Below are 26,822 nucleotides of genomic sequence, written 5' to 3'. Positions count from 1 at the left end.
GCCTTGGCGTGACCCTGGACAACACCCTGTCGTTCTCCGCTAACATCAAGGCGGTGACCCGATCCTGCAGGTTCATGCTCTACAACATTCGGAGAGTACGACCCTGCCTTACACAGGAAGCGGCACAGGTCCTAATCCAGGCACTTGTCATCTCCCGTCTGGATTACTGCAACTCACTGTTGGCTGGGCTCCCTGCCTGTGCCATTAAACCCCTACAACTCATCCAGAATGCCGCAGCCCGTCTGGTGTTCAACCTTCCCAAGTTCTCTCACGTCACCCCCCTCCTCCGCACACTCCACTGGCTTCCAGTTGAAGCTCGCATCTGTTACAAGACCATGGTGCTTGCCTATGGAGCAGTGAGGGGAACGGCACCTCCGTACCTTCAGGCTCTGATCAGTCCCTACACCCAAACGAGGGCATTGCGTTCATCCACCTCTGGCCTGCTGGCTCCCCTTCCTCTGCGGAAGCATAGTTCCCGCTCAGCCCAGTCAAAACTGTTCGCTGCTCTGGCACCCCAATGGTGGAACAAGCTCCCTCACGACGCCAGGACAGCGGAGTCACTCATCACCTTCCGGAGACATTTGAAACCCCACCTCTTTAAGGAATACCTGGGATAGGATAAAGTAATCCTTCTACCCCCCCTTACCCCACCCCCCCAAAAAAAGTATATATATATATATTGTAAAGTGGTTATCCCACTGGCTATAGGGTGAATGCACCAATTTGTAAGTCGCTCTGGATAAGAGCGTCTGCTAAATGACGTAAATGTGCCCTTGAGCAAGGCACTTAACCCTAATTGCTCCTGTAAGTCGCTCTGGATAAGAGCGTCTGCTAAATGACTAAAATGTAAATGTAAATGTAGTGTGTAGTGTATTAATATACTGTAGATGGGTTGATCTGTTGACACCGACTCTGAAGCCCTCCCAGCCTGAGGTCACACAGATTACTCTTGCCTAGGGATGACCCCATTTAGTCGACCGGTCGAATGTTTGGTCGATAGGCTGTTGGTCAACCAAGATTGTTTTAGTCGAGCAGTGGCAAATATATAAAAAATCATTTAAGGCACACGAGACACCTGTCTGATTCAGGCCTGTCTGAGTGGACTAATCCAGACACCTGTCTGATTCAGGTCTGTCTGAGTGGACTAATCCAGACACCTGTCTGATTCAGGCCTGTCTGAGTGTACTAATCCAGACACCTGTCTGATTCAGGCCTGTCTGAGTGTACTAATCCAGACACCTGTCTGATTCAGGCCTGTCTGAGTGGACTAATCCAGACACCTGTCTGATTTAGGCCTGTCTGAGCAGACTAATCCAGACACCTGTCTGATTCAGGCCTGTCTGAGTGGACTAATCCAGACACCTGTCTGATTCAGGCCTGTCTGAGTGGACTAATCCAGACACCTGTCTGATTCAGGCCTGTCTGAGTGGACTAATCCAGACACCTGTCTGATTCAGGCCTGTCTGAGTGGACTAATCCAGACACCTGTCTGATTCAGGCCTGTCTGAGTGGACTAATCCAGACACCTGTCTGATTCAGGCCTGTCTGAGTGGACTAATCCAGACACCTGTCTGATTCAGGCCTGTCTGAGCGGACTAATCCAGACACCTGTCTGATTCAGGCCTGTCTGAGTGGACTAATCCAGACACCTGTCTGATTCAGGCCTGTCTGAGCGTACTAATCCAGACACCTGTCTGATTCATGCCTGTCTGAGCAGACTAATCCAGACACCTGTCTGATTTAGGCCTGTCTGAGCGGACTAATCCAGACACCTGTCTGATTCAGGCCTGTCTGAGCGTACTAATCCAGACACCTGTCTGATTCAGGCCTGTCTGAGTGGACTAATCCAGACACCTGTCTGATTCAGGCCTGTCTGAGTGGACTAATCCAGACACCTGTCTGATTCAGGCCTGTCTGAGTGGACTAATCCAGACACCTGTCTGATTCAGGTCTGAGTGGACTAATCCAGACACCTGTCTGATTCAGGCCTGTCTGAGTGGACTAATCCAGACACCTGTCTGATTCAGGCCTGTCTGAGTGGACTAATCCAGACACCTGTCTGATTCAGACCTGTCTGAGTGGACTATTCCAGACACCTGTCTGATTCAGGTTGTCTGAGTGGACTAATCCAGACACCTGTCTGATTCAGGTCTGAGTGGACTAATCCAGACACCTGTCTGATTCAGGTCTGTCTGAGCGGACGAATCCAGACACCTGTCTGATTCAGGCCTGTCTGAGTGGACTAATCCAGACACCTGTCTGATTCAGGCCTGTCTGAGTGGACTAATCCAGACACCTGTCTGATTCAGGCCGGTCTGAGTGGACTAATCCAGACACCTGTCTGATTCAGGCCTGTCTGAGTGGACTAATCCAGACACCTGTCTGATTCAGGCCTGTCTGAGTGGACTAATCCAGACGCCTGTCTGATTCAGGCCTGTCTGAGTGGACTAATCCAGACACCTGTCTGATTCAGGCCTGTCTGAGTGTACTAATCCAGACACCTGTCTGATTCAGGCCTGTCTGAGTGGACTAATCCAGACACCTGTCTGATTCAGGCCTGTCTGAGTGGACTAATCCAGACACCTGTCTGATTCAGGCCTGTCTGAGTGGACTAATCCAGACACCTGTCTGATTCAGGCCTGTCTGAGTGGACTAATCCAGACACCTGTCTGATTCAGGCCGGTCTGAGTGGACTAATCCAGACACCTGTCTGATTCAGGCCTGTCTGAGTGGACTAATCCAGACACCTGTCTGATTCAGGCCTGTCTGCGTGGACTAATCCAGACACCTGTCTGATTCAGGCCTGTCTGAGTGGACTAATCCAGACACCTGTCTGATTCAGGCCTGTCTGAGTGGACTAATCCAGACACCTGTCTGATTCAGGCCTGTCTGAGTGGACTAATCCAGACACCTGTCTGATTCAGGCCTGTCTGAGTGGACTAATCCAGACACCTGTCTGATTCAGGCCTGTCTGAGTGGACTAATCCAGACGCCTGTCTGATTCAGGCCTGTCTGAGTGGACTAATCCAGACACCTGTCTGATTCAGGCCTGTCTGAGTGTACTAATCCAGACACCTTTCTGATTCAGGCCTGTCTGAGTGGACTAATCCAGACACCTGTCTGATTCAGGCCTGTCTGAGTGTACTAATCCAGACACCTGTCTGATTCAGGCCGGTCTGAGTGGACTAATCCAGACACCTGTCTGATTCAGGCCTGTCTGAGTGGACTAATCCAGACACCTGTCTGATTCAGGCCTGTCTGAGTGGACTAATCCAGACACCAGTCTGATTCAGGCCTGTCTGAGTGTACTAATCCAGACACCTGTCTGATTCAGGCCGGTCTGAGTGGACTAATCCAGACACCTGTCTGATTCAGGTCTGTCTGAGTGGACTAATCCAGACACCTGTCTGATTCAGGCCTGTCTGAGTGGACTAATCCAGACGCCTGTCTGATTCAGGCCTGTCTGAGTGGACTAATCCAGACACCTGTCTGATTCAGGCCTGTCTGAGTGTACTAATCCAGACACCTGTCTGATTCAGGCCTGTCTGAGTGGACTAATCCAGACACCTGTCTGATTCAGGCCTGTCTGAGTGGACTAATCCAGACACCTGTCTGATTCAGGCCTGTCTGAGTGGACTAATCCAGACACCTGTCTGATTCAGGCCTGTCTGAGTGGACTAATACAGACACCTGTCTGATTCAGGCCGGTCTGAGTGGACTAATCCAGACACCTGTCTGATTCAGGCCTGTCTGAGTGGACTAATCCAGACACCTGTCTGATTCAGGCCTGTCTGAGTGGACTAATCCAGACACCTGTCTGATTCAGGCCTGTCTGAGTGGACTAATCCAGACACCTGTCTGATTCAGGCCTGTCTGCGTGGACTAATCCAGACACCTGTCTGATTCAGGTCTGTCTGAGTGGACTAATCCAGACACCTGTCTGATTCAGGCCTGTCTGAGTGGACTAATCCAGACACCTGTCTGATTCAGACCTGTCTGAGTGGGCTAATTCAGACACCTGTCTGATTCAGGCCTGTCTGAGTGGACTAATCCAGACACCTGTCTGATTCAGGCCTGTCTGAGTGGACTAATCCAGACACCTGTCTGATTCAGGCCTGTCTGAGTGTACTAATCCAGACACCTGTCTGATTCAGGCCTGTCTGAGTGGACTAATCCAGACACCTGTCTGATTCAGGCCTGTCTGAGCGGACTAATCCAGACACCTGTCTGATTCAGGCCTGTCTGAGTGGACTAATCCAGACACCAGTCTGATTCAGGCCTGTCTGAGTGTACTAATCCAGACACCTGTCTGATTCAGGCCTGTCTGAGTGTACTAATCCAGACACCTGTCTGATTCAGGCCTGTCTGAGTGGACTAATCCAGACACCTGTCTGATTCAGGCCTGTCTGAGTGGACTAATCCAGACACCTGTCTGATTCAGGCCTGTCTGAGTGGACTAATCCAGACACCTGTCTGATTCAGGTCTGAGTGGACTAATCCAGACACCTGTCTGATTCAGGCCTGTCTGAGTGGACTAATCCAGACACCTGTCTAATTCAGGCCTGTCTGAGTGGACTAATCCAGACACCTGTCTGATTCAGGCCTGTCTGAGTGGACTAATCCAGACACCAGTCTGATTCAGGCCTGTCTGAGTGTACTAATCCAGACACCTGTCTGATTCAGGCCTGTCTGAGTGGACTAATCCAGACACCTGTCTGATTCAGACCTGTCTGAGTGGGCTAATTCAGACACCTGTCTGATTCAGGCCTGTCTGAGTGGACTAATCCAGACACCTGTCTGATTCAGGCCTGTCTGAGTGGACTAATCCAGACACCTGTCTGATTCAGGCCTGTCTGAGTGTACTAATCCAGACACCTGTCTGATTCAGGCCTGTCTGAGTGGACTAATCCAGACACCTGTCTGATTCAGGCCTGTCTGAGCGGACTAATCCAGACACCTGTCTGATTCAGGCCTGTCTGAGTGGACTAATCCAGACACCTGTCTGATTCAGGCCTGTCTGAGTGGACTAATCCAGACACCTGTCTGATTCAGGCCTGTCTGAGTGGACTAATCCAGACACCTGTCTGATTCAGGCCTGTCTGAGTGGACTAATCCAGACACCTGTCTGATTCAGGCCTGTCTGAGTGGACTAATCCAGACACCTGTCTGATTCAGGCCTGTCTGAGTGTACTAATCCAGACACCTGTCTGATTCAGGCCTGTCTGAGCGGACTAATCCATTGCGGATGCACACCAGTATCACCAGCAGTACATTTACTGTTAATTACCATCATTCATCATCTACACTGTTTGTATGGTTACGGTAATTTCTCTTCATGCATTCAATATATTATTATTACAGTCTTACCGTTGTCATTGTAGGAGTGGACACGTTGTTTGCAGAGCGCACAACCTAGGCTACACTTGTGAGAAAAAAAGTTTTGGTTAATTTCATTCCATTTACGAGTTGTCAATTCATTCATTGTCTTTTGTTTGGAGCGCTCCTGTCAATCTTGTGTAAGGACACGCACCTGATTATACATAGAAGTAGGCCTAGGCTACCTGGCCTGCCCGCAAATGTAGGCCTATAAATGTGCCCATTTGGGGTTCTGATACTATTTCTGATTGTCGCTGTGGAGCTTCTCAAAGTAATTTTTGCTTTGCCTCAAAAAGCAAGTAAACGAAGTCTGTTTTTATATCCGTTGAGAAGGACAAAAGTTCCTCAACGTAGCCTATTTGAAAACTCTTTCCAGCTCTTTCCCTTTCGATAACCACTCAGCATGAAAGAGGAAAAATAATGTCATGCTCTGATCTGGTGGAAACGTCATAAAATAGGCCTACCTGATTACTTCTTATCCCTTGCAAATATAGCCTACAGCTGTGTCTGTCTGTCCAGAGCTCACTGGTGCCGGAAACTCTGAGGGCCCAGAATCATTTATACAAGGTTGCTTGTTTGCTCGTGCAAGCTTCAGGCGAGACCCAAGTTAATAGTTGATACAATGTTTCAAGTTCTTTGCAGACAGGCCATGCATAGCCAATGTGATTTATAGGATATTTATTTTTTATCAGGATCTTTTCTACCTGCGGGTTGCAATGCTTTTATTTGTTGGCTTTACGTAAGCTATTTTTACATATTGGCAATGGCAATAGAAGTTACTTTTAGATTTGTATCATTTTCATTTAGATAGAAATTTTGATTAACCACTTGACATTGATTTTGAGATATGAAGACTTTACTATAAATGAAATTAAACTGTTCCACAAAAATTTGCATATGAACATCATAACTGGCTTGCAGATCAGTAGAAATGGTACGATAACTTGGCACTCCAAATGGAAAAGGTTGCCGACTGCTGGTGTAGCCTATTACAGGCAACTTGAGGAGCGTAACGTTAGAATCTGTGAAGGCCAGCAGCAACGGGCAGCGAGAGGAGGAGGGTTGGGTCGGGAACAGTTTTCTTTCTTCTGGTTAGGCTATCTTGATCTCTGGCTCCCTCTTTAGTCATTTGTGAGTCTTCATTTTTAATCGCAGTGCTTAAAGCATCAGACAAAGTAGCCTACATATAGTTGATTATATTAGAACAAAGGGTGCGTCTATATATGGAAAAATACACGTTTTATATATGTCGACCAATGGAGTGGTCCAAAGAACAGATGACTCTCTGTCGACCAAGATTTTATTTAGTCGGGGGACAGCCCTACTCTTGTCACGTCTCCCGACATGGCAGTTTTTTAATTTCTACTTCCTACCCAGACATACAGGAAAATGTCCCAAATGGCACCCTATTCCCTATATAGTGCACTACTTTTGACCAGAGCTCTATGGGACCCTGGTCAAAAGAAGTGCACTAAATAGGGAGTGGTAATAGGAACACGTACTGCTGAAACAAGTGTAGCTCCCAGCACTCCAGAGGAGGCTGGTGGGAGGCGCTATAGGAGGACGGGCTCATGTTAATGGCTGGAATGGAATAAATGGAACGGAGTCAAACACATCAAACATATGGAAACCATGGAAACCACATACTTGACTCAGTTCCATAACTTCCATTACAGCCATTACAATGAGCCCATCCTCCTATAACTCCTCCCACCAGCCTCCACTGCAGCTCACAGACACACACACCCACACACACACACAACCCACTGGTAAACACACACACACACACACACACACAACACACTGGTAAACACACATACACACACAACCCACTGGTAAACACACACACACACACACACACACACACAACCCACTGGTAAACACACACACGCACACAACCCACTGGTAAACACACACAACCCACTGGTAAACACACACACGCACACAACCCACTGGTAAACACACACAACCCACTGGTAAACACACACAACCCACTGGTAAACACACACACGCACACAACCCACTGGTAAACACACACAACCCACTGGTAAACACACACACGCACACAACCCACTGGTAAACACACACACGCACACAACCCACTGGTAAACACACACACACACACACAACACACTGGTAAACACACATACACACACAACCCACTGGTAAACACACACACACACACACACACACACAACCCACTGGTAAACACACACACGCACACAACCCACTGGTAAACACACACAACCCACTGGTAAACACACACACGCACACAACCCACTGGTAAACACACACACGCACACAACCCACTGGTAAACACACACACACACACACACACACAACCCACTGGTAAACACACACACACACACACACACAACCCACTGGTAAACACACACACACACACACACACACACACACTGCTCAAACAGGTGACGCTAGCACAATTGAAGTGATTAGAGTCGTCTGTCTGTGTTAATGGAGGCACACGTGCGAGGAAGAACAAAAGCCGCCAGCCGTACTTGACTGCACTAGCTAGCACCAGATAAACACTGGCTTTGTCCCTTTGTCACTTTCTTTCTCTCTGAAGGCTATAGATTAACAATACAACAATGCTGAATCTAAAGCTGGGAGCAGAGAGAGAGGAACACTCTTCCCCTGACTGTGACAAAGAGAGATCATTGTGTTGTCTAATTTCTGGTGTGATGACAGGGGCTGTTGGAATACATTAAGTGTGTGTGTGTGTGTGTGTTCCTGTGGGCGTCGGGACATAGATAGCTGAGGTAGGCAAAAGGAACAAAACTCCAGCGACAATTATTGATGACAGGCCCCTCAGCAGCACGGTATTAGTTTATGGATCGAGTTTAGAGGAAATGAAGACTGTGGCATTACATGTATAATGAATCCTCTTCTCGACACTCACAATAATGTGTCCTCATGTAGCACTTCACTTCAGAACACAGATACAGACAGCTGTGAGAGAATGTGACAAACTGAAGAGAGTAGTGTCAGAGGATTAATCTGAAGAGAGTAGTGTCTGAGGTTTAATCTGAAGAGAGTAGTGTCTGAGGTTTAATCTGAAGAGAGTAGTGTCAGAGGATTAATCTGAAGAGAGTAGTGTCTGAGGTTTAATCTGAAGAGAGTAGTGTCTGAGGTTTAATCTGAAGAGAGTAGTGTCAGAGGATTAATCTGAAAAGAGTAGTGTCAGAGGATTAATCTGAAGAGAGTAGTGTCAGAGGATTAATCTGAAGAGAGTAGTGTCAGAGGATTCATCTGAAGAGAGTAGTGTCAGAGGATTAATCTGAAGAGAGTAGTGTTGGAGAATTAATCTGAAGAGAGTAGTGTCGGAGGATTAATCTGAAGAGAGTAGTGTCAGAGGATTAATCTGAAAAGAGTAGTGTCAGAGGATTAATCTGAAAAGAGTAGTGTCAGAGGATTAATCTGAAGAGAGTAGTGTCAGAGGATTAATCTGAAGAGAGTAGTGTCTGAGGATTAATCTGAAGAGAGTAGTGTCAGAGGATTAATCTGAAGAGAGTAGTGTCAGAGGATTAATCTGAAGAGAGTAGTGTTGGAGAATTAATCTGAAGAGAGTAGTGTCGGAGGATTAATCTGAAGAGAGTAGTGTCAGAGGATTAATCTGAAAAGAGTAGTGTCGGAGGATTAATCTGAAGAGAGTAGTGTCGGAGGATTAATCTGAAGAGAGTAGTGTCAGAGGATTAATCTGAAAAGAGTAGTGTCAGAGGATTAATCTGAAGAGAGTAGTGTCAGAGGATTAATCTGAAGAGAGTAGTGTCAGAGGATTAATCTGAAGAGAGTAGTGTTGGAGAATTAATCTGAAGAGAGTAGTGTCGGAGGATTAATCTGAAGAGAGTAGTGTCAGAGGATTAATCTGAAAAGAGTAGTGTCAGAGGATTAATCTGAAAAGAGTAGTGTCAGAGGATTAATCTGAAGAGAGTAGTGTCAGAGGATTAATCTGAAGAGAGTAGTGTCTGAGGATTAATCTGAAGAGAGTAGTGTCAGAGGATTAATCTGAAGAGAGTAGTGTCAGAGGATTAATCTGAAGAGAGTAGTGTTGGAGAATTAATCTGAAGAGAGTAGTGTCGGAGGATTAATCTGAAGAGAGTAGTGTCAGAGGATTAATCTGAAAAGAGTAGTGTCGGAGGATTAATCTGAAGAGAGTAGTGTCGGAGGATTAATCTGAAGAGAGTAGTGTCAGAGGATTAATCTGAAAAGAGTAGTGTCAGAGGATTAATCTGAAGAGAGTAGTGTCAGAGGATTAATCTGAAGAGAGTAGTGTCAGAGGATTAATCTGAAGAGAGTAGTGTCAGAGGATTAATCTGAAGAGAGTAGTGTTGGAGAATTAATCTGAAGAGAGTAGTGTCGGAGGATTAATCTGAAGAGAGTAGTGTCAGAGGATTAATCTGAAAAGAGTAGTGTCAGAGGATTAATCTGAAGAGAGTAGTGTCTGAGGATTAATCTGAAGAGAGTAGTGTCAGAGGATTAATCTGAAGAGAGTAGTGTCAGAGGATTAATCTGAAGAGAGTAGTGTTGGAGAATTAATCTGAAGAGAGTAGTGTCGGAGGATTAATCTGAAGAGAGTAGTGTCAGAGGATTAATCTGAAAAGAGTAGTGTCAGAGGATTAATCTGAAGAGAGTAGTGTCAGAGGATTAATCTGAAGAGAGTAGTGTCAGAGGATTAATCTGAAGAGAGTAGTGTCTGAGGATTAATCTGAAGAGAGTAGTGTCAGAGGATTAATCTGAAGAGAGTAGTGTCAGAGGATTAATCTGAAGAGAGTAGTGTCAGAGGATTAATCTGAAGAGAGTAGTGTCAGAGGATTAATCTGAAGAGAGTAGTGTTGGAGAATTAATCTGAAGAGAGTAGTGTCGGAGGATTAATCTGAAGAGAGTAGTGTCAGAGGATTAATCTGAAAAGAGTAGTGTCGGAGGATTAATCTGAAGAGAGTAGTGTCGGAGGATTAATCTGAAGAGAGTAGTGTCAGAGGATTAATCTGAAAAGAGTAGTGTCGGAGGATTAATCTGAAGAGAGAAGTGTCAGAGGTTTAATCTGAAGAGAGTAGTGTCTGAGGTTTAATCTGAAGAGAGTAGTGTCGTAGGTTCAGTCTGAGGTTTAATCTGAAGAGAGTAGTGTTGGCGGTTTAATCTGAAGAGAGTAGTGTCGGAGGTTTAATCTGAAGAGAGTAGTGTCGTAGGTTCAGTTTGAGGTTTAATCTGAAGAGAGTAGTGTCGGCGGTTTAATCTGAAGAGAGTAGTGTCGGAGGTTTAATCTGAAGAGAGTAGTGTCGGAGGTTTAATCTGAAGAGAGTAGTGTCGGCGGTTTAATCTGAAGAGAGTAGTGTTGGAGAATTAATCTGAAGAGAGTAGTGTCTGAGGTTTAATCTGAAGAGAGTAGTGTTGGAGGATTAATCTGAAGAGAGTAGTGTCGGAGGTTTAATCTGAAGAGAGTAGTGTCGGATGTTTAATCTGAAAAGTGTAATGTCGGAGGATTAATCTGAAGAGAGTAGTGTCGGATGTTTAATCTGAAGAGAGTAGTGTCGGATGTTTAATCTGAAAAGTGTAATGTCGGAGGATTAATCTGAAGAGAGTAGTGTCAGAGGATTAATCTGAAGAGAGTAGTGTCAGAGGATTAATCTGAAGAGAGTAGTGTCGGAGGTTTAATCTGAAGAGAGTAGTGTCAGAGGATTAATCTGAAGAGAGTAGCGTCAGAGGTTTAATCTGAAGAGAGTAGTGTCAGAGGATTAATCTGAAGAGAGTAGTGTCGGAGGATTAATCTGAAGAGAGTAGTGTCGTAGGATTAATCTGAAGAGAGTAGTGTCTGAGGTTTAATTTGAAGAGAGTAGTGTCTGAGGTTTAATCTGAAGAGAGTAGTGTCAGAGGATTAATCTGAAGAGAGTAGTGTCGGAGGATTAATCTGAAGAGAGTAGTGTCGTAGGATTAATCTGAAGAGAGTAGTGTCGTAGGTTCAGTCTGAGGTTTAATCTGAAGAGAATAGTGTCTGAGGTTTATTCTGAAGAGAGTAGTGTCGGAGGTTTAATCTGAAGAGAGTAGTGTCGCAGGTTCAGTCTGAGGTTTAATCTGAAGAGAATAGTGTCGGAGATTTAATCTGAAGAGAGTAGTGTCGGAGATTTAATCTGAAGAGAGTAGTGTCGGAGGATTAATCTGAAGAAAGTAGTGTCGGAGATTTAATCTGAAGAAAGTAGTGTCTGAGAATTAGTCTGAAAAGAGTAGTGTCTGAAAATGCATCCAAATGAGAAAAATCTATCTGGTCAAAATAGGTTTTTATGCATAAATGACAAATTCGATATGGAATCTTTCATTTCAGATGTTTATAATTTACTCTTTGTTAGTTGGATTTTAAATGTGTAAATTTTTCTCTCGGAATGTGACTAATTTCTCCAAACATCTCATCTGTTTGCATTTGCATTTGGGTCTCCTGGAGACTTCCAATATGTGAAACAGCAACCACACTGGCAACATGATACATTACCGCAATATCATAATACCATAAACCCAATTTCTCACCCCAAGCATGTTGAAATAGCAACACCTATAGTGCAGTGCCATCCACCATCTGGTCATCTACAGTGGGGAGAACAAGTATTTGATACACTGCCGATTTTGCAGGTTTTCCTACTTACAAAGCATGTAGAGGTCTGTAATTTTTATCATAGGTACACTTCAACTGTGAGAGACGGAATCTAAAACAAAAATCCAGAAAATCACATTGTATGATTTTTAAGTAATTAATTTGCATTTTATTGCATGACATAAGTATTTGATCACCTATCAACCAGTAAGAATTCCAGCTCTCACAGACCTGTTAGTTTTTCTTTAAGAAGCCCTCCTGTTCTCCACTCAGTACCTGTATTAACTGCACCTGTTTGAACTCGTTACCTGTATAAAAGACACCTGTCCACACACTCAATCAAATAGACTCCAACCTCTCCACAATGGCCAAGACCAGAGAGCTGTGTAAGGACATCAGGGATAAAATTGTAGACCTGCACAAGGCTGGGATGGGCTACAGGACAATAGGCAAGCAGCTTGGTGAGAAGGCAACAACTGTTGGCGCAATTATTAGAAAATGGAAGAAGTTCAAGATGACGGTCAATCACCCTCGGTCTGGGGCTCCATGCAAGATCTCACCTCGTGGGGCATCAATGATCATGAGGAAGGTGAGGGATCAGCCCAGAACTACACGGCAGGACCTGGTCAATGACCTGAAGAGAGCTGGGACCACAGTCTCAAAGAAAACCATTAGTAACACACTACGCCGTCATGGATTAAAATCCTGCAGCACACGCAAGGTCCCCCTGCTCAAGCCAGCGCATGTCCAGGCCCATCTGAAGTTTGCCAATGACCATCTGGATGATCCAGAGGAGGAATGGGAGAAGGTCATGTGGTCTGATGAGACAAAAATAGAGCTTTTTGGTCTAAACTCCATTCGCCGTGTTTGGAGGAAGAAGAAGGATGAGTACAACCCCAAGAACACCAACCCAACCGTGAATCATGGAGGTGTAAACATCATTCTTTGGGGATGCTTTTCTGCAAAGGGGACAGGACGACTGCACCGTATTGAGGGGAGGATGGATGGGGCCATGTATCGTGAGATCTTGGCCAACAACCTCCTTCCCTCAGTAAGAGCATTGAAGATGGGTCGTGGCTGGGTCTTCCAGCATGACAACGACACGAAACACACAGCCAGGGCAACTAAGGAGTCGCTCCGTAAGAAGCATCTCAAGGTCCTGGAGTGGCCTAGCCAGTCTCCAGACCTGAACCCAATAGAAAATCTTTGGAGGGAGCTGAAAGTCCGTATTGCCCAGCGACAGCCCCGAAACCTGAAGGATCTGGAGAAGGTCTGTATGGAGGAGTGGGCCAAAATCCCTGCTGCAGTGTGTGCAAACCTGGTCAAGACCTACAGGAAATGTATGATCTCTGTAATTGCAAACAAAGGTTTCTGTACCAAATATTAAGTTCTGCTTTTCTGATGTATCAAATACTTATGTCATGCAATAAAATGCAAATCAATTACATAAAAATCATAAAATGTGATTTTCTGGATTTTTGTTTTAGATTCCGTCTCTCACAATTGAAGTGTACCTATGATAAAAATTAAAGACCTCTACATGCTTTGTAAGTAGGAAAACCTGCAAAATCGGCAGTGTATCAAATACTTGTTCTCCCCACTGTATCTCATGTCACCACCATCTAGTCTAGTGGGCCAGTAGATGGCCTGCTACTCTACGTCTGCGTCACAAATAGCACGCTATATCTCATGTAGTGCACTACATTATAGTGCAGTCCAGGATGGGTTAAAAAGTAGGGCACTACATCAGGAATAGGATGAACTCCAGTCAAAAGTAGTGCACTACCTCAGGAATAGGATGGGACTCCAGTCAAAAGTAGTGCACTACCTCGGGATTAGGATGGGACTCCAGTCGAAAGTAGTGCACTGCATTTTGAATTGGATATGTTGGGCTATGGTCAACAGCAGTGCACTACATTTGGAATAGACTAGGTTGTGTCTCTGGTCAACAGCAGTGCACTACATAGGGAATAGGGTGTGATTTGAGACACAGCCCCTATAATAGCCCTGTTTTCTGCCCCTTCCTTCCAGATGATGGCCCTTACTCTAAAGGGAACAAAGACTCACAAGGGACAGACAATTCCCTGACCGCCAGGAGACAGAGTATCCCAGGTACACTACTGAGTTCCTTTACTCTCCGGCTGCTCATCTCAGCTCTCTCTCTCTCTCTCTGGTCTCTTTCTGGTCTCTCTGGTATGTCTCTGGTCTCTCCCTAGTATCTTTCTCACTGGCTCTCCATAGCTGACAGTTGTCTTTCTCTCTCTTAGTTTCTTTCTCTGGTTTCTCTGGCTCTTTGGCTTTGCAGTTCATCTCTCTCTCTCTAGTCTATTTCTCTATGGCTCCACACCTCACAGCTCTCTCTCTCTAGTCTCTTTCTCTCTGGCTCCACACCTCACAGCTCTCTCTCTCTGCTCTCGCTCTCTCTCTAGTCTCTTTCTCTCTGGCTCCACAACTCACAGCTCTCTCTCTCTGCTCTTGATCTCACTCTAGTCTCTTTCTCTCTGGCTCCACACCTCACAGCTCTCTCTGCTCTCTCTCTCTCTCTAGTCTATTTCTCTCTGGCTCCACACCTCACAGCTCTCTCTCTCTCTCTCTGGTCTCTTTCTATCTTGCTCCACACCTCACAGCTCTCTCTCTCTCTCTGGTCTCTTTCTCTCTGGCTCCACACCTCACAGCTCTCTCTCTGCTCTCTCTCTCTCTCTAGTCTATTTCTCTCTGGCTCCACACCTCACAGCTCTCTCTCTCTCTCTCTGGTCTCTTTCTATCTTACTCCACACCTCACAGCTCTCTCTCTCTCTCTGGTCTCTTTCTATCTTACTCCACACCTCACAGCTCTTTCTCTCTCTCTGGTCTCTTTCTATCTTGCTCCACACCTCACAGCTCTCTCTCTCCCTCTCTTTTCTCTTTCTCTCTGGTCTCTCTCTCTCTCTCTGGTCTCTTTCTCTCTGTTCTCTCTCTCTCTGGTCTCTCTCTCTCTGGTCTCTTTCTCTCTGGTCTCTCTCTCTCTCCATGGTCTCTTTCTCTCTGGTCTCTTTCTCTCTGGCCTCTCTCTCTGGTCTCTCTGTCTGGTCTCTCTCTGTCTGATGTCTCTCTCATCTCTCTCTCTCTGGTCTCTCTCTCTCTGGCCTCTCTCTCTCTGGTCTCTTTCTCTCTGGTCTCTCTCTCTCTCTGGTCTCTTTCTCTGGTCTCTCTCTCTGGTCTCTCTCCCTGTCTGGTCTCTCTCTGTCTGGTCTCTCTCTGTCTGGCCTCTCTCTGTCTGATCTCTCTCTCTCTGGTCTCTCTCTCTGGTCTGTCTCTGTCTGGTCTCTCTTTTTCTCTGGTCTCTTTCTCTTAGGCCTCTCTCTCTGGTCTCTCTCTCTGTCTGGTCTCTCTCTATCTGGTATCTCTCTCTCTGGTCTCTCTCGCTCTCTCTGGTCTCCCTCCCTCTCTCTCTGGTCTGTCTCTGTCTGGTCTCTCTCTCTCTCTCTGGTCTCTTTCTCTCTGGTTTCTCTCTCTCTGGTCTCTCTCTCTTTTCTCTCTCTCTCTCTGGTCACTCTCTCTGGTCTCTTTCTCTCTGATCTCTCTCTGGTCTCTCTCTCTGGTCTCTTTCTCTCTGGTCTCTGGTCTCTCTCTCTCTCTCTCTGGTCTCTCTCAGTCTGATTTCTCTCTCGTCTCTCTCTCTCTCTGGTCTCTCTCTCTGGTCTCTCTCTCTCACTGGTCTCTCTCTCTCTGGTCTCTCTCGCTCTCTCTGGTCTCCCTCCCTCTCTCTCTGGTCTGTCTCTGTCTGGTCTCTCTCTCTCTCTCTCTGGTCTCTTTCTCTCTGGTTTCTCTCTCTCTGGTCTCTCTCTCTTTTCTCTCTCTCTCTCTGGTCTCTCTCTCTGGTCTCTTTCTCTCTGATCTCTCTCTGCTCTCTCTCTGGTCTCTTTCTCTGTCTGGTCTCTCTCTGGTCTCCTTCTCTCTGGTCTCTTTCTCTCTGGTCTCGCTCTCTGGTATCTCTCTTTCGTATCTCTCTCTCTGGTCTCTCTCTCTCTGGTCTCTCTCTCTGGTCTCTCTTTTTCTCTGGTGTCTCTCTCTGTCTGGTCTCTCTCTGTCTGATTTCTCTGTTCTCTCTCTCTCTCTCTGGTCCCTCTCTCTGGTCTCTCACTCTGTCTGGTCTCTCTTTGTCTCTGGTCTCTTTCTCTGGCCTCTCTCTCTCTGGTCTCTCTCTCTGTGGTCTCTCTCGCTCTGGTCTCTTTCTCTCTGGTCTCTCTCTCTGGTCTCTTTCTCTCTGATCTCTCTCTCTCTCTCTGGTCTCTCTCTCTGGTCTCTCTCTCTGGTCTCTTTCTTTCTGATCTCTCTCTCTCTCTGGTCTCTCTCTGGTATCTCTCTCTCTGGTCTCTATCTCTCTCTCTCCACAGTTCACAGTTCTCCTTCTTTCTTCCTCTAGCTCTTACTGTATCTCTCTCTCTCTCTTTGGTTTCTTCCTCTCTGACTGCTCATCTCTCTCTCTCTCTCTCTCTCTCTCTCTCTCTCTCTCTCTCTCTCAGCAGGGATGGCTTGATTCTGCCCTAGAGAGTACACACTACATTACACTACACTGCGCACCATGCCAAGTTCTAAACTAAAGCATGTAGATGATGATGATGATTTTCTCTGGTCTCTTTCTCTTAGGCCTCTCTCTCTGGTCTCTCTCTCTGTCTGGTCTCTCTCTATCTGGTATCTCTCTCTCTGGTCTCTCTCGCTCTCTCTGGTCTCCCTCCCTCTCTCTCTGGTCTGTCTCTGTCTGGTCTCTCTCTCTCTCTCTGGTTCTTTTTCTCTCTGGTTTCTCTCTCTCTGGTCTCTCTCTCTTTTCTCTCTCTCTCTGGTCTCTCTCTCTGGTCTCTTTCTCTCGGATCTCTCTCTGGTCTCTCTCTCTGGTCTCTTTCTCTCTGGTCTCTCTGGTCTCTCTCTCTCTCTCTCTGGTCTCTCTCAGTCTGATTTCTCTCTCGGTCTCTCTCTCTCTCTGGTCTCTCTCTCTGGTCTCTCTCTCTGGCCTCTCTCTCTCTCTGGTCTCTCTCTTTCTGGTCTCTCTCTGCTCTCTCTCTGGTCTCTTTCTCTGTCTGGTCTCTCTCTGGTCTCCTTCTCTCTGGTCTCTTTCTCTCTGGTCTCGCTCTCTGGTATCTCTCTCTCGTATCTCTCTCTCTGGTCTCTCTCTCTCTGGTCTCTCTCTCTGGTCTCTCTTTTTCTCTGGTGTCTCTCTCTGTCTGGTCTCTCTCTGTCTGATTTCTCTGTTGTCTCTCTCTCTCTGGTCCCTCTCTCTGGTCTCTCACTCTGTCTGGTCTCTCTTTGTCTCTGGTCTCTTTCTCTGGCCTCTCTCTCTCTGGTCTCTCTCTCTGTGGTCTCTCTCGCTCTGGTCTCTTTCTCTCTGGTCTCTCTCTCTGGTCTCTTTCTCTCTGATCTCTCTCTCTCTCTCTGGTCTCTCTCTCTGGTCTCTTTCTCTCTGATCTCTCTCTCTCTCTGGTCTCTCTCTGGTATCTCTCTCTCTCTGGTATCTCTCTCTCTCTGGTATCTCTCTCTCTCTCTCCACAGTTCACAGTTCTCCTTCTTCCTTCCTCTAGCTCTTACTGTATCTCTCTCTCTCTCTATTTGGTTTCTTCCTCTCTGACTGCTCATCTCTCTCTCTCTCTCTCTCTCTCTCTCTCTCTCTCTCTCTCTCTCTCTCTCTCTCTCTCTCTCTCTCTTCTCTCTCTCTCTCTCTCTCTCTCTCTCTCTCTCTCTCTCTCTCTCTCTCTCTCTCTCTCTCTCTCTCAGCAGGGATGGCTTGCTTCTGCCCTGGAGAGTACACACTACATTACACTACACTGCGCCAAGTTCTAAACTAAGGCATGTAGATGATGATGATGATGATGATGGGGAGTCTGTATTCTGCTGCTCATACTCCCTGGTCGTGTTCGCTCTTCCTCTTATTTTCTGTGCATGTTGCAAAGTGTTGTGGGATGATAACTGTAATTAGCTTGATGTATAGTGGGGGGTAACATCAAACATACAGGATGTCTTCTTTCTTCAGCAGTTGTGTCAGAACACAGTGCTCCGTTCTTCCAGAACCATGACTGCTGTACAGAAATACTACCTAACTCATTATGATAAAAGAGAGCCGTGTTACGCTCTTACGGTGCTTAATGTCAAAATATGTAATATTTGAAGAAGTATAACGTTCACCATATACATTGTGATTTAAAATGGAATCCTCTAGACTAGCACCAGCTTGTATTTCAACACAGTATTTCATCTCAAATTCAACATTTCACGGTGCTTTAAGTTCAGACTGTGTCCCGAGGCTAAATGTGAAGTGGTATAATTATAGTGTGTTGTTATTGGGGCTGTTGTGGTGACCGTATTACCGCCACACCGGCAGTCACGAGTCATGAAGGCAGTCAAATTCCACGTGACCGTTTAGTCACGGTAATTAGGCTTCTCCAAGCTCTGATGCTGCTGATGGTCATTAGTAGCCTACCAAACTTGCTAACTGCCTGGTACTCAGCACTCTATTGTCCCTGTAATCACTCTGACATCAATGCAAATGTAATCGAAAATCTAATCAAACACTTCATGAGAGCCCATGAGCTCATGTTGCGCAACATTTCAATAGGCTATGTAATTGCGAGAGAAAACTGAGTGATGGCCTCTATTAAAAAGAGGAGGATCCCATCAGCTTTCTATAGGCTAGGCCTACTATATTTATTTCTCAAATCTCCTAATATTAAGCACATTGCTTATATTTACAACAGGAGTATAGCCTACCTGGCTGGCATGAAAATGATCCACGGGAAAAGCCTCCTCCATTCACTATTTATGTGCATATATGATATATGTATTTTTTCCCCTGCCCCAGTTTCGAGACAGGTGCATGATAATGGTCTGTTCAAAATCATAAAAAATGTCACACATACATTATTTAATATATGTAAAGACAATATTAAATCAAGAATAGTCTGATGGGTGACAATATTAGCCTATCACTTGAATGATGCCCAGCATAAGGAAAGTGTCACGTTCGTTGAATGACGGGTCAGACCAAGGCGTAGCGTGATATACGTACATGTTTATTAAACTTAATAAACACACGACAAAACAACAACGGAAACGAAACGTGAAGTCCTAAGGTTGTACATACAACGAACCTTACCCGGAACAAGATCCCACAACTAGACAGTGCCAATAGGCTGCCTAAGTATGGTCCCCAATCAGAGACAACGAGCGACAGCTGCCTCTGATTGGGAACCACACCGGCCAACATAGATAATACAACATAGAACATACACAACAAAGAATATACACACCCTGACTCAACATATAAGAGTCCCCTGAGTCAGGGTGTGACAGAAAGAAACAATGCCTTTTTTTTGCGACTTTTTCGAATCATAGTCGCACACCTCATGTAGCCTAGCCCGTAGGCCTATATGTTTTAATAAGGTTTGTAAGCAGCGTGTGAGTTTCAAGTTTGGGGGAGATAATTTTCACCATAAAAATGCACCTTTATAATAAAAGCATTACATGCATAATCGCAGTTGCGGTCACTTTTTATAATTGTGTTTTCCCGCTAATGGAACACTAGCGCTTATAGTCTACTGCATTGCTGCGCTTATAATGTGAAGAAATAGCCTATTCGTTTATCACATTTTAAGCTAAATGTTCTAATCTGTTGCGTTAGCCTCATTTTTTTAAATGCTAGTGGTTGTATTCATTTGGAGCTATCGCATCCCACAACTGTCCCACACTATGTTTGGAATATTAATTTCTCGCACAAAATATAATTGGTCAACTTTGCACTATGGGGGATAGTAGATTGACATAGGCTAGTGTTTTTGCTGTTCGTTAGGCCTACTCATCTTGTTGGCTGACGAAAAGTAAATGTGAACAGTTCTTCCAATATCTTCAATATGCACCTCGGAATTGGATAAGGACGAGCGCAGTTGTGTCCCCGATGTGTCTGTCTTCACTTGTAGCCTGTGAAAAATACCTGATCACATGCTGGAGAGCCATGTGAGTGAGAGGTGCTTCGGAGCGTGCAGCACTCAGGGAGAAGGGCACAACGCAGCACTCCAGGCCAAGGGCACAACGGCCACTGGCCGCAAAGGGGTGTATTATGGCCACACAAAGGGGATGCCACCGGGATATTCGAGGCATTATCAAGTGCTTGTCAAATTGTGAATGAGAGACTGATGAAGTGTGTACAGCCTGCGCAAAAAAACTAAGCAGAGCTCATGAAAAAATCTAAACATATGTCAGAGGAAGGCCCTAAAAATTGCCAAAAGCCTCCAGCCATCCTAGTCATAGACTGTTCTCTCTGCTACCGCACGGCAAGCGGTACCGGAGCGCCAAGTCTAGGTCCAAAAGGCTTCTTAACAGCTTCTACCCCCATAAGACTGCTGAACAGCTAATCAAATGTCTACCTTGGACTATTTGCATTGAATCCCCCTTTATTTTGTATTATTATTTGTTTGTACGCTGCTGCTACTCGCTGTTTATTATCTATGCATAGTCACTTTATCCCTACCTACACGTACACCACCAGTCAGAAGTTTGGACACACCTACTCATTCCAGGGTTTTTCTTTATTTTTTCTATTTTCTACATTGAAGAATAATAGTGAAGACATCAAAACTATGAAATAACACATATGGAATCATGTAGTAACCAAAAATGTGTTAAACAAATCCAAATGTATTTTATATTTGAGATTCTTCAAATAGCCATAACAGTATAATCTTGGTTTCATCAGACCAGAACATTTTGTTTCTCATGGTCTGAGAGTCTTTAGGTGCCTTTTGGCAAACTCCAAGCGGGCTGTCATGAGCCTTTTACTGAGGAGTGGCTTCTGTCTGGCCACTCTACCATAAAGGCCTGATTGGTGGAGTGCTGCAGAGATGGTTGTCCTTCTGGAAGGTTCTCCCATCTCCACAGAGAAACTCTAGAGCTCTGTCAGAGTGACCATCAGGTTCTTGGTCACCTCCCTGACCAAAACCCTTCTCCCCCGATTTCTCAGTTTGGCCGGGCGGCCAGCTCTAGGAAGAAGAGTCTTAGTGGTTCCAAACATTTTCCATTTAAGAATGATGGAGGCCACTGTGTTCTTGGGGACCTTCAATACGGCAGAAATGTTTGTGCCTCGACACAATCCTGTCTCGGAGCTCTAAGGACAATTATTTTGACCTCATGGCTTGGGTTTTGCTCTGACATGCACTGTCAACTGTGGGACCTTATATAGACCGTTGTGTGCCTTTCCAAATCATGTCCAATCAATTGAATTTACCACAAGTGGACTCCAATCAAGTTGTAGAAACATCTCAAGGGTGATCAATGGAAAAAAGGATGCACCTGAGCTCAATTTCGAGTCTTATAGCAAAGGGTCTGAATAAGGTATTTCTGTCTAAAAACCTGTTTTCACTTTGTCATTATGGGGTATTGTGTGTAGATTGTTGAGGAAAATGTTTTATTGAATCCATTTTAGAATAAGGCTGTAACGTAACAAAATGTGGAAAAAGTCAAGGGGTCTGAATACTTTCCGAAGGCACCCTATAATGTATACTGTCCATTGACTCTGTGTTTCTGTGTGTTCTTGTGGTTGTGAAGGCTTGGTTACTATATGATGTCTACTGTCCATTGACTCTGTGTTTGTTTGTTCTTGTGGTTGTGTTTGGGGTAGAAGATCTGCGGGGCGTGACGATAGTAGAGCTGATTAAGAAGGAAGGCAGCACCTTGGGCCTCACCATCTCTGGAGGAACAGACAAGGATGGAAAGCCCCGTGTCTCTAACCTACGGCCGGGAGGACTGGCTGCCAGGTGAGATCTCTATTGTTTACAGTATTCCAGCATAGACCATTATATTATGTGTTAGCTTGTTCCTCTGTCTCATACCATCATGGAATTCTTTCATATCATTATTTTGTATCTAATCAACCCAAAACATCGAAAGCAATGGCCAGGTGAGATCTCCATTCTCCACCAAAACACACAGGAGAGAGAGAGCAGCTCTTCCATACACTGAGTATACAAAACATTAAGAACACCTGCTCTTTCCATGACATAGACTGACCAGGTGAATCCAGCTGAAAGATATGATCCCTTATTGATGTTACTTGTTAAACCCACTTGAATCAGTGTAGATGAAGGGGAGGAGACAGGTTAAAGAAGGATTTTTAAGCCTTGAGAGAATTGAGACATGGATTGTGTAATTCAGAGGGTGAATGGGCAAAAATGTAAGTGCCTTTGAACGGGGTATGGTAGTAGGTGCCAGGCGCACCGGTTTGTGTCAAGAGCTGCAACACTGCTGGGTTTTTCACGCTCAACAGTTTCCCGTGTGTATCAAGAATGGTCCACCACCCAAAGGACATCCAGCCAACTTGACACAACTGTGGGAAGCAATGGAGTCAACATGAGACAGCATCGCTGTGGAACGCTTTCGACACCTTATAGAGTCCATGCCCGGCGAATTGAGGTTGTTCTGAGGGCAAAAGAGGGGGGGGGTGGTGCAACTCAATATTAGGAAGGTGTTCCTAATGTTTGGTATATTCAGTGTACGTAAGACAGCACTACATGTTTTCTGCCTAGAATAGACTAGAAACCTTTTATTGTCCATTAAAATGGAACTGACAGCAGTTTAACTACCTTGCCGCTATGAAACAAACAGACAATCATAATATCAGTCAAAGAAATCTAATTCCCAGTTGATGCTACAAAACCAACTTAAAGTTCAATGACGTACAGTAAGCCATTGTTGGCAGAATAGATGGATGCAGTTCAATGCATGATTCATATAGCTAATTCACCAATACATTTCTTGGTTGTCCTACAAATATTGCTATCAGGTTTTAAATCACAGCTGGCCTGGTATATTTTTCGCTGCAACCAGCCATTCGGGATGCACTTTTTTTCAGTTTCAATGACTCAATATTTTTGACAAAACAAATTGACCAACGTAACCAAGGCTGTGAATGTCAATACAATCAAACTAGCAAAGTCAATGATCACAAGTCAGTCATAACGTGGCTAATAGGCTAGCGTATCTATTTATTTAGCGATCTAAAAGCACTGAGCCTAACGTTGGAAGGATGTCATGTCCTTTGGTGAGTGGCCGACTTTTTCACCCCCATATCGTTTTTTCTGTTGCTACAGCTAGAGGTGCAGGTATCATTTGGTTAGCTAGCAAGAAACGTGAATCATATAGCTAGTGTTGGGTTCTATTTTTCTCATAATTGGATCTGTATGTGATGAATAGCTGGGAAGGAATGCATTAATGAGGAGCATAGGTTTGAACTGTACTGATATGGATTGTTTCACATAGCAGGCTGTGATTCATGTGGGGAACGTTAGGGGCTAGGATGAGATAAGGCTTGTATTTCTCACAGATACGAACACTCTCTCTTTGTTGTCTGTGAAACCGTCCTTGAACGTGGGTACATGGAGTACAGTGGAATGGTGTCTTTTGGGTGCTGACTCCACAGGTTATTATGATAGCAACTTATGCCTGGGAACGGTGAAGCGCCAAGGGGTGGGACTAACCCGTCCACCAACGGATTGGCTGAGTGGAGTCTGGACCACACTCAGTCCTTTGCTCTGGTTGGCCAACAGAAGAGGTGGAGGCTTTCTGTCAGAGTATTTGAAGAAGAACTTAGAACAATGGATCAGTTCTCTGAGTGCCCTGCGTGGTATTTCAGTGGACCCGTATATACGAACCTTCATACTTATCATACATACATTTTGCATATAATAAATTAAGCTTGGATTGAAGATCTCTTGATTCTTATTCCAATACCAGATTTGAATTACGCAATTTCTAACACTAGCTATGCTAAACTTGAACGACTGCTATCGACAGTTAGCGTAGCTCTTAGCTGTCAATCAAATGTATTTGGCATCGATCAAATGGGAGGGCAGCCGGGCAAGTTCCCATTCAGTTGTCAAAACGTGGGTTGGGAGAAGCATGCATTGGCAGACAAGCTGCAGAAGGACAAGCAGGCTAGTATTCCCCATCGTTTATCAGTGCAATTTTAACGGGCCAACTACAAGCTAAAGAAGTTTGAGGGGGTTTATCTACTGTTCCCTCTTTAGATTTGAGCTCATCTCGCTCTGGCTAACATGAGTTGTTGATCTTGTTGTTGATGTGCATAGGCAACTGAGGGACAGAGCCTATAGGACTGTAAAGTTCCCAAATGTAAAAGGACTCATGGTATTTACATATTTGCATAAATCCATTCAGGTGTATTTTGTGGCTTTTGGCGAATGCTTTCTAATGTTGAAAAGTTGCGCTGTTGCTACTGCCTGTAAATACACAGTCCAGCTCAAAGTGAATGGTGGCAGGCCCGTGTGGCAAATGGCTTATTTGCGTATAGGCCTACCATAGCTCTGATTGGCTATGGCGCACCGGTCTGTGTAGAGTCCGGCCCTGAAGTGCGTTCAGTTCGCTTGAACGTTTGCTACGTTGTAGAACGGTTTGTACTGAACGACACGTTTTCCAAAAATGTTCTTGTAAGTTCTTGAATAGACTTTGAGGTACGTTTGCTCCCGTTTGGTGGTTGTGGCGAGGTTTGGCTTGAAGCAATGAGTGACTTATTTAAAGGGTAGTGGCCATGCTGACAACGTTTCCGTTCAATTGAACGTTCCAGAACGTAAAAACGTACTGAACGCAGCCCTGGAAAAGACTGAGACATTTTTATTAGGTTTTATTTTCTGCAGTGTCTATCAATTTTCCAAACGCATGGCCGCTTTCCCACTCTATATTGCTACAGAATTTTCACTTCTCAGAATATGTATAAAATAAAATATTAAGAGGTTTTAAAAATATTTAATGTTGCTAAACCGCTGTCAGTTCCCACTTGAATGTATATAAAATAAAACAAATCCTTCCACTCTGCTAGACCACCATTCCCTCACTTTTACTGAATGTGCATTCATGCAGCCTCGGTACAGGACAACATGTTCCTTGACTAGCGCCTAGACCTCCATCCCCTCGGCCACCATTCACAGCCACAGATGCAGTGATGCTGTATCAGCTAATCAGACCCTGATGTAGGAAGAACCATCTGACGTTTCATTTCACTAGAAGGCAGAGTTCCAAAGGAATGTTTAAGGACTAGGATGATGACGCTAAAAATAGGCGCATAGTCTTATGTCATTATGTGTAAAGATACTGACTGACCTGTCAGAAGGCGTTCCCCGGAGGAGACTTACGGTTGAGCTGCTCTGCTTGAACCTTAGCTGGACAATTTATATAGAAAGTGGCTTTTATCCAAAGCTGTCTGACTCTGAATAAAGAAAGTGGGACATGTAAAAGTCTGAATTAATCTCACGACTGGCATATTTAATTCAGATACAATATCAGCTAAATGAGCAATGTACCAAAGATAAAGCAGTATTTATTATGTGAGCAGTGTTGCTGTTCAGGCGTATGGTGCTTCACAGTGACTGTGGGAAGACACTAATGGTTGAGACTCCTAGATTGCAGCATAATAGCCTATTGGCATTGTAGATCTGTCAGCATGTGTATCTGTCATCACTTTCATCTCTAGTGGGTGTATGAGAAGTCCTTTAATCTAGTGGGTGTATCAGAAGTCCTTTAATCTAGTGGGTATATCAGAAGTCCTTTAATCTAGTGGGTGTATGAGAAGTCCTTTAATCTAGTGGGTGTATGAGAAGTCCTTTAATCTAGTGGGTGTATGAGAAGTCCTTTAATCTAGTGGGTGTATGAGAAGTCATTTAATCTAGTGGGTGTATGAGAAGTCCTTTAATCTAGTGGGTGTATGAGAAGTCCTTTAATCTAGTGGATGTATGAGAAGTCCTTTAATCTAGTGGGTGTATGAGAAGTCCTTTAATCTAGTGGGTGTATGAGAAGTCCTTTAATCTAGTGGGTGTATGAGAAGTCCTTTAATCTAGTGGGTGTATGAGAAGTCCTTTAATCTAGTGGGTGTATGAGAAGTCCTTTAATCTAGTGGGTGTATGAGAAGTCCTTTAATCTAGTGGGTGTATGAGAAGTCCTTTAATCTAGTGGGTGTATGAGAAGTCCTTTAATCTAGTGGGTGTATGAGAAGTCCTTTAATCTAGTGGGTGTATGAGAAGTCCTTTAATCTAGTGGGTGTATGAGAAGTCCTTTAATCTAGTGGGTGTATGAGAAGTCCTTTAATCTAGTGGGTGTATGAGAAGTCCTTTAATCTAGTGGGTGTATGAGAAGTCCTTTAATCTAGTGGGTGTATGAGAAGTCCTTTAATCTAGTGGGTGTATGAGAAGTCCTTTAATCTAGTGGGTGTATGAGAAGTCCTTTAATCTAGTGGGTGTATGAGAAGTCCTTTAATCTAGTGGGTGTATGAGAAGTCCTTTAATCTAGTGGGTGTATGAGAAGTCCTTTAATCTAGTGGGTGTATGAGAAGTCCTTTAATGTAGTGGGTGTAAGAGAAGTCCTTTAATCTAGTGGGTATATCAGAAGTCCTTTAATCTAGTGGGTGTATGAGAAGTCCTTTAATCTAGTGGGTGTATGAGAAGTCCTTTAATCTAGTGGGTGTATGAGAAGTCCTTTAATCTAGTGGGTGTATGAGAAGTCCTTTAATCTAGTGGGTGTATGAGAAGTTTTCAAACAAAGTGTAATTTATTATTTATCACAGTCGTACAGTGGTATAGGGGTAGGCTTTGTAACATGAGGTATTTGATTGACATTCTCTCTACTTGTTGACAAACTCTCTCCTTTCTCCAAACTCTCTACCTACATGTACTACTCTACCTCACAATGCTATTATAAGAAACCCAACATCAGAAACAATTTTCCTGTGGAGTCAGCCTTGAATACTTCAAACCACAAGTGATCTATCTGGCACTCAGAACCAACAAAGAACGCGTTGATTAACTCTCAGTCTGGTCCTATC

General features: G+C 44.8%; 1 protein-coding gene across 1 annotated transcript in view; it reads left to right on the top strand.

Annotated features, from left to right (window-relative positions):
* LOC311117500 (glutamate receptor-interacting protein 2-like) overlaps positions 1-26,822 on the top strand; it is a gene marked incomplete at both ends in the record, with an annotated part of 81,208 nt that overhangs the window by 16,880 nt on the left and 37,506 nt on the right. The window contains 2 exons of the mRNA XM_084192423.1: positions 14,009-14,089; positions 21,618-21,753. Of these exons, the coding sequence (XP_084048549.1) occupies positions 14,009-14,089; positions 21,618-21,753 (217 nt within the window). The remainder of the gene's footprint in view (positions 1-14,008; positions 14,090-21,617; positions 21,754-26,822) is intronic.

This window comes from Coregonus lavaretus, assembly GCF_964263955.1.
Source record: "Coregonus lavaretus genome assembly, contig: HAP1_SCAFFOLD_1948, whole genome shotgun sequence".
Taxonomy (NCBI): domain Eukaryota; kingdom Metazoa; phylum Chordata; class Actinopteri; order Salmoniformes; family Salmonidae; genus Coregonus; species Coregonus lavaretus.
This window is presented reverse-complemented; position numbering and strand designations above follow the sequence as displayed.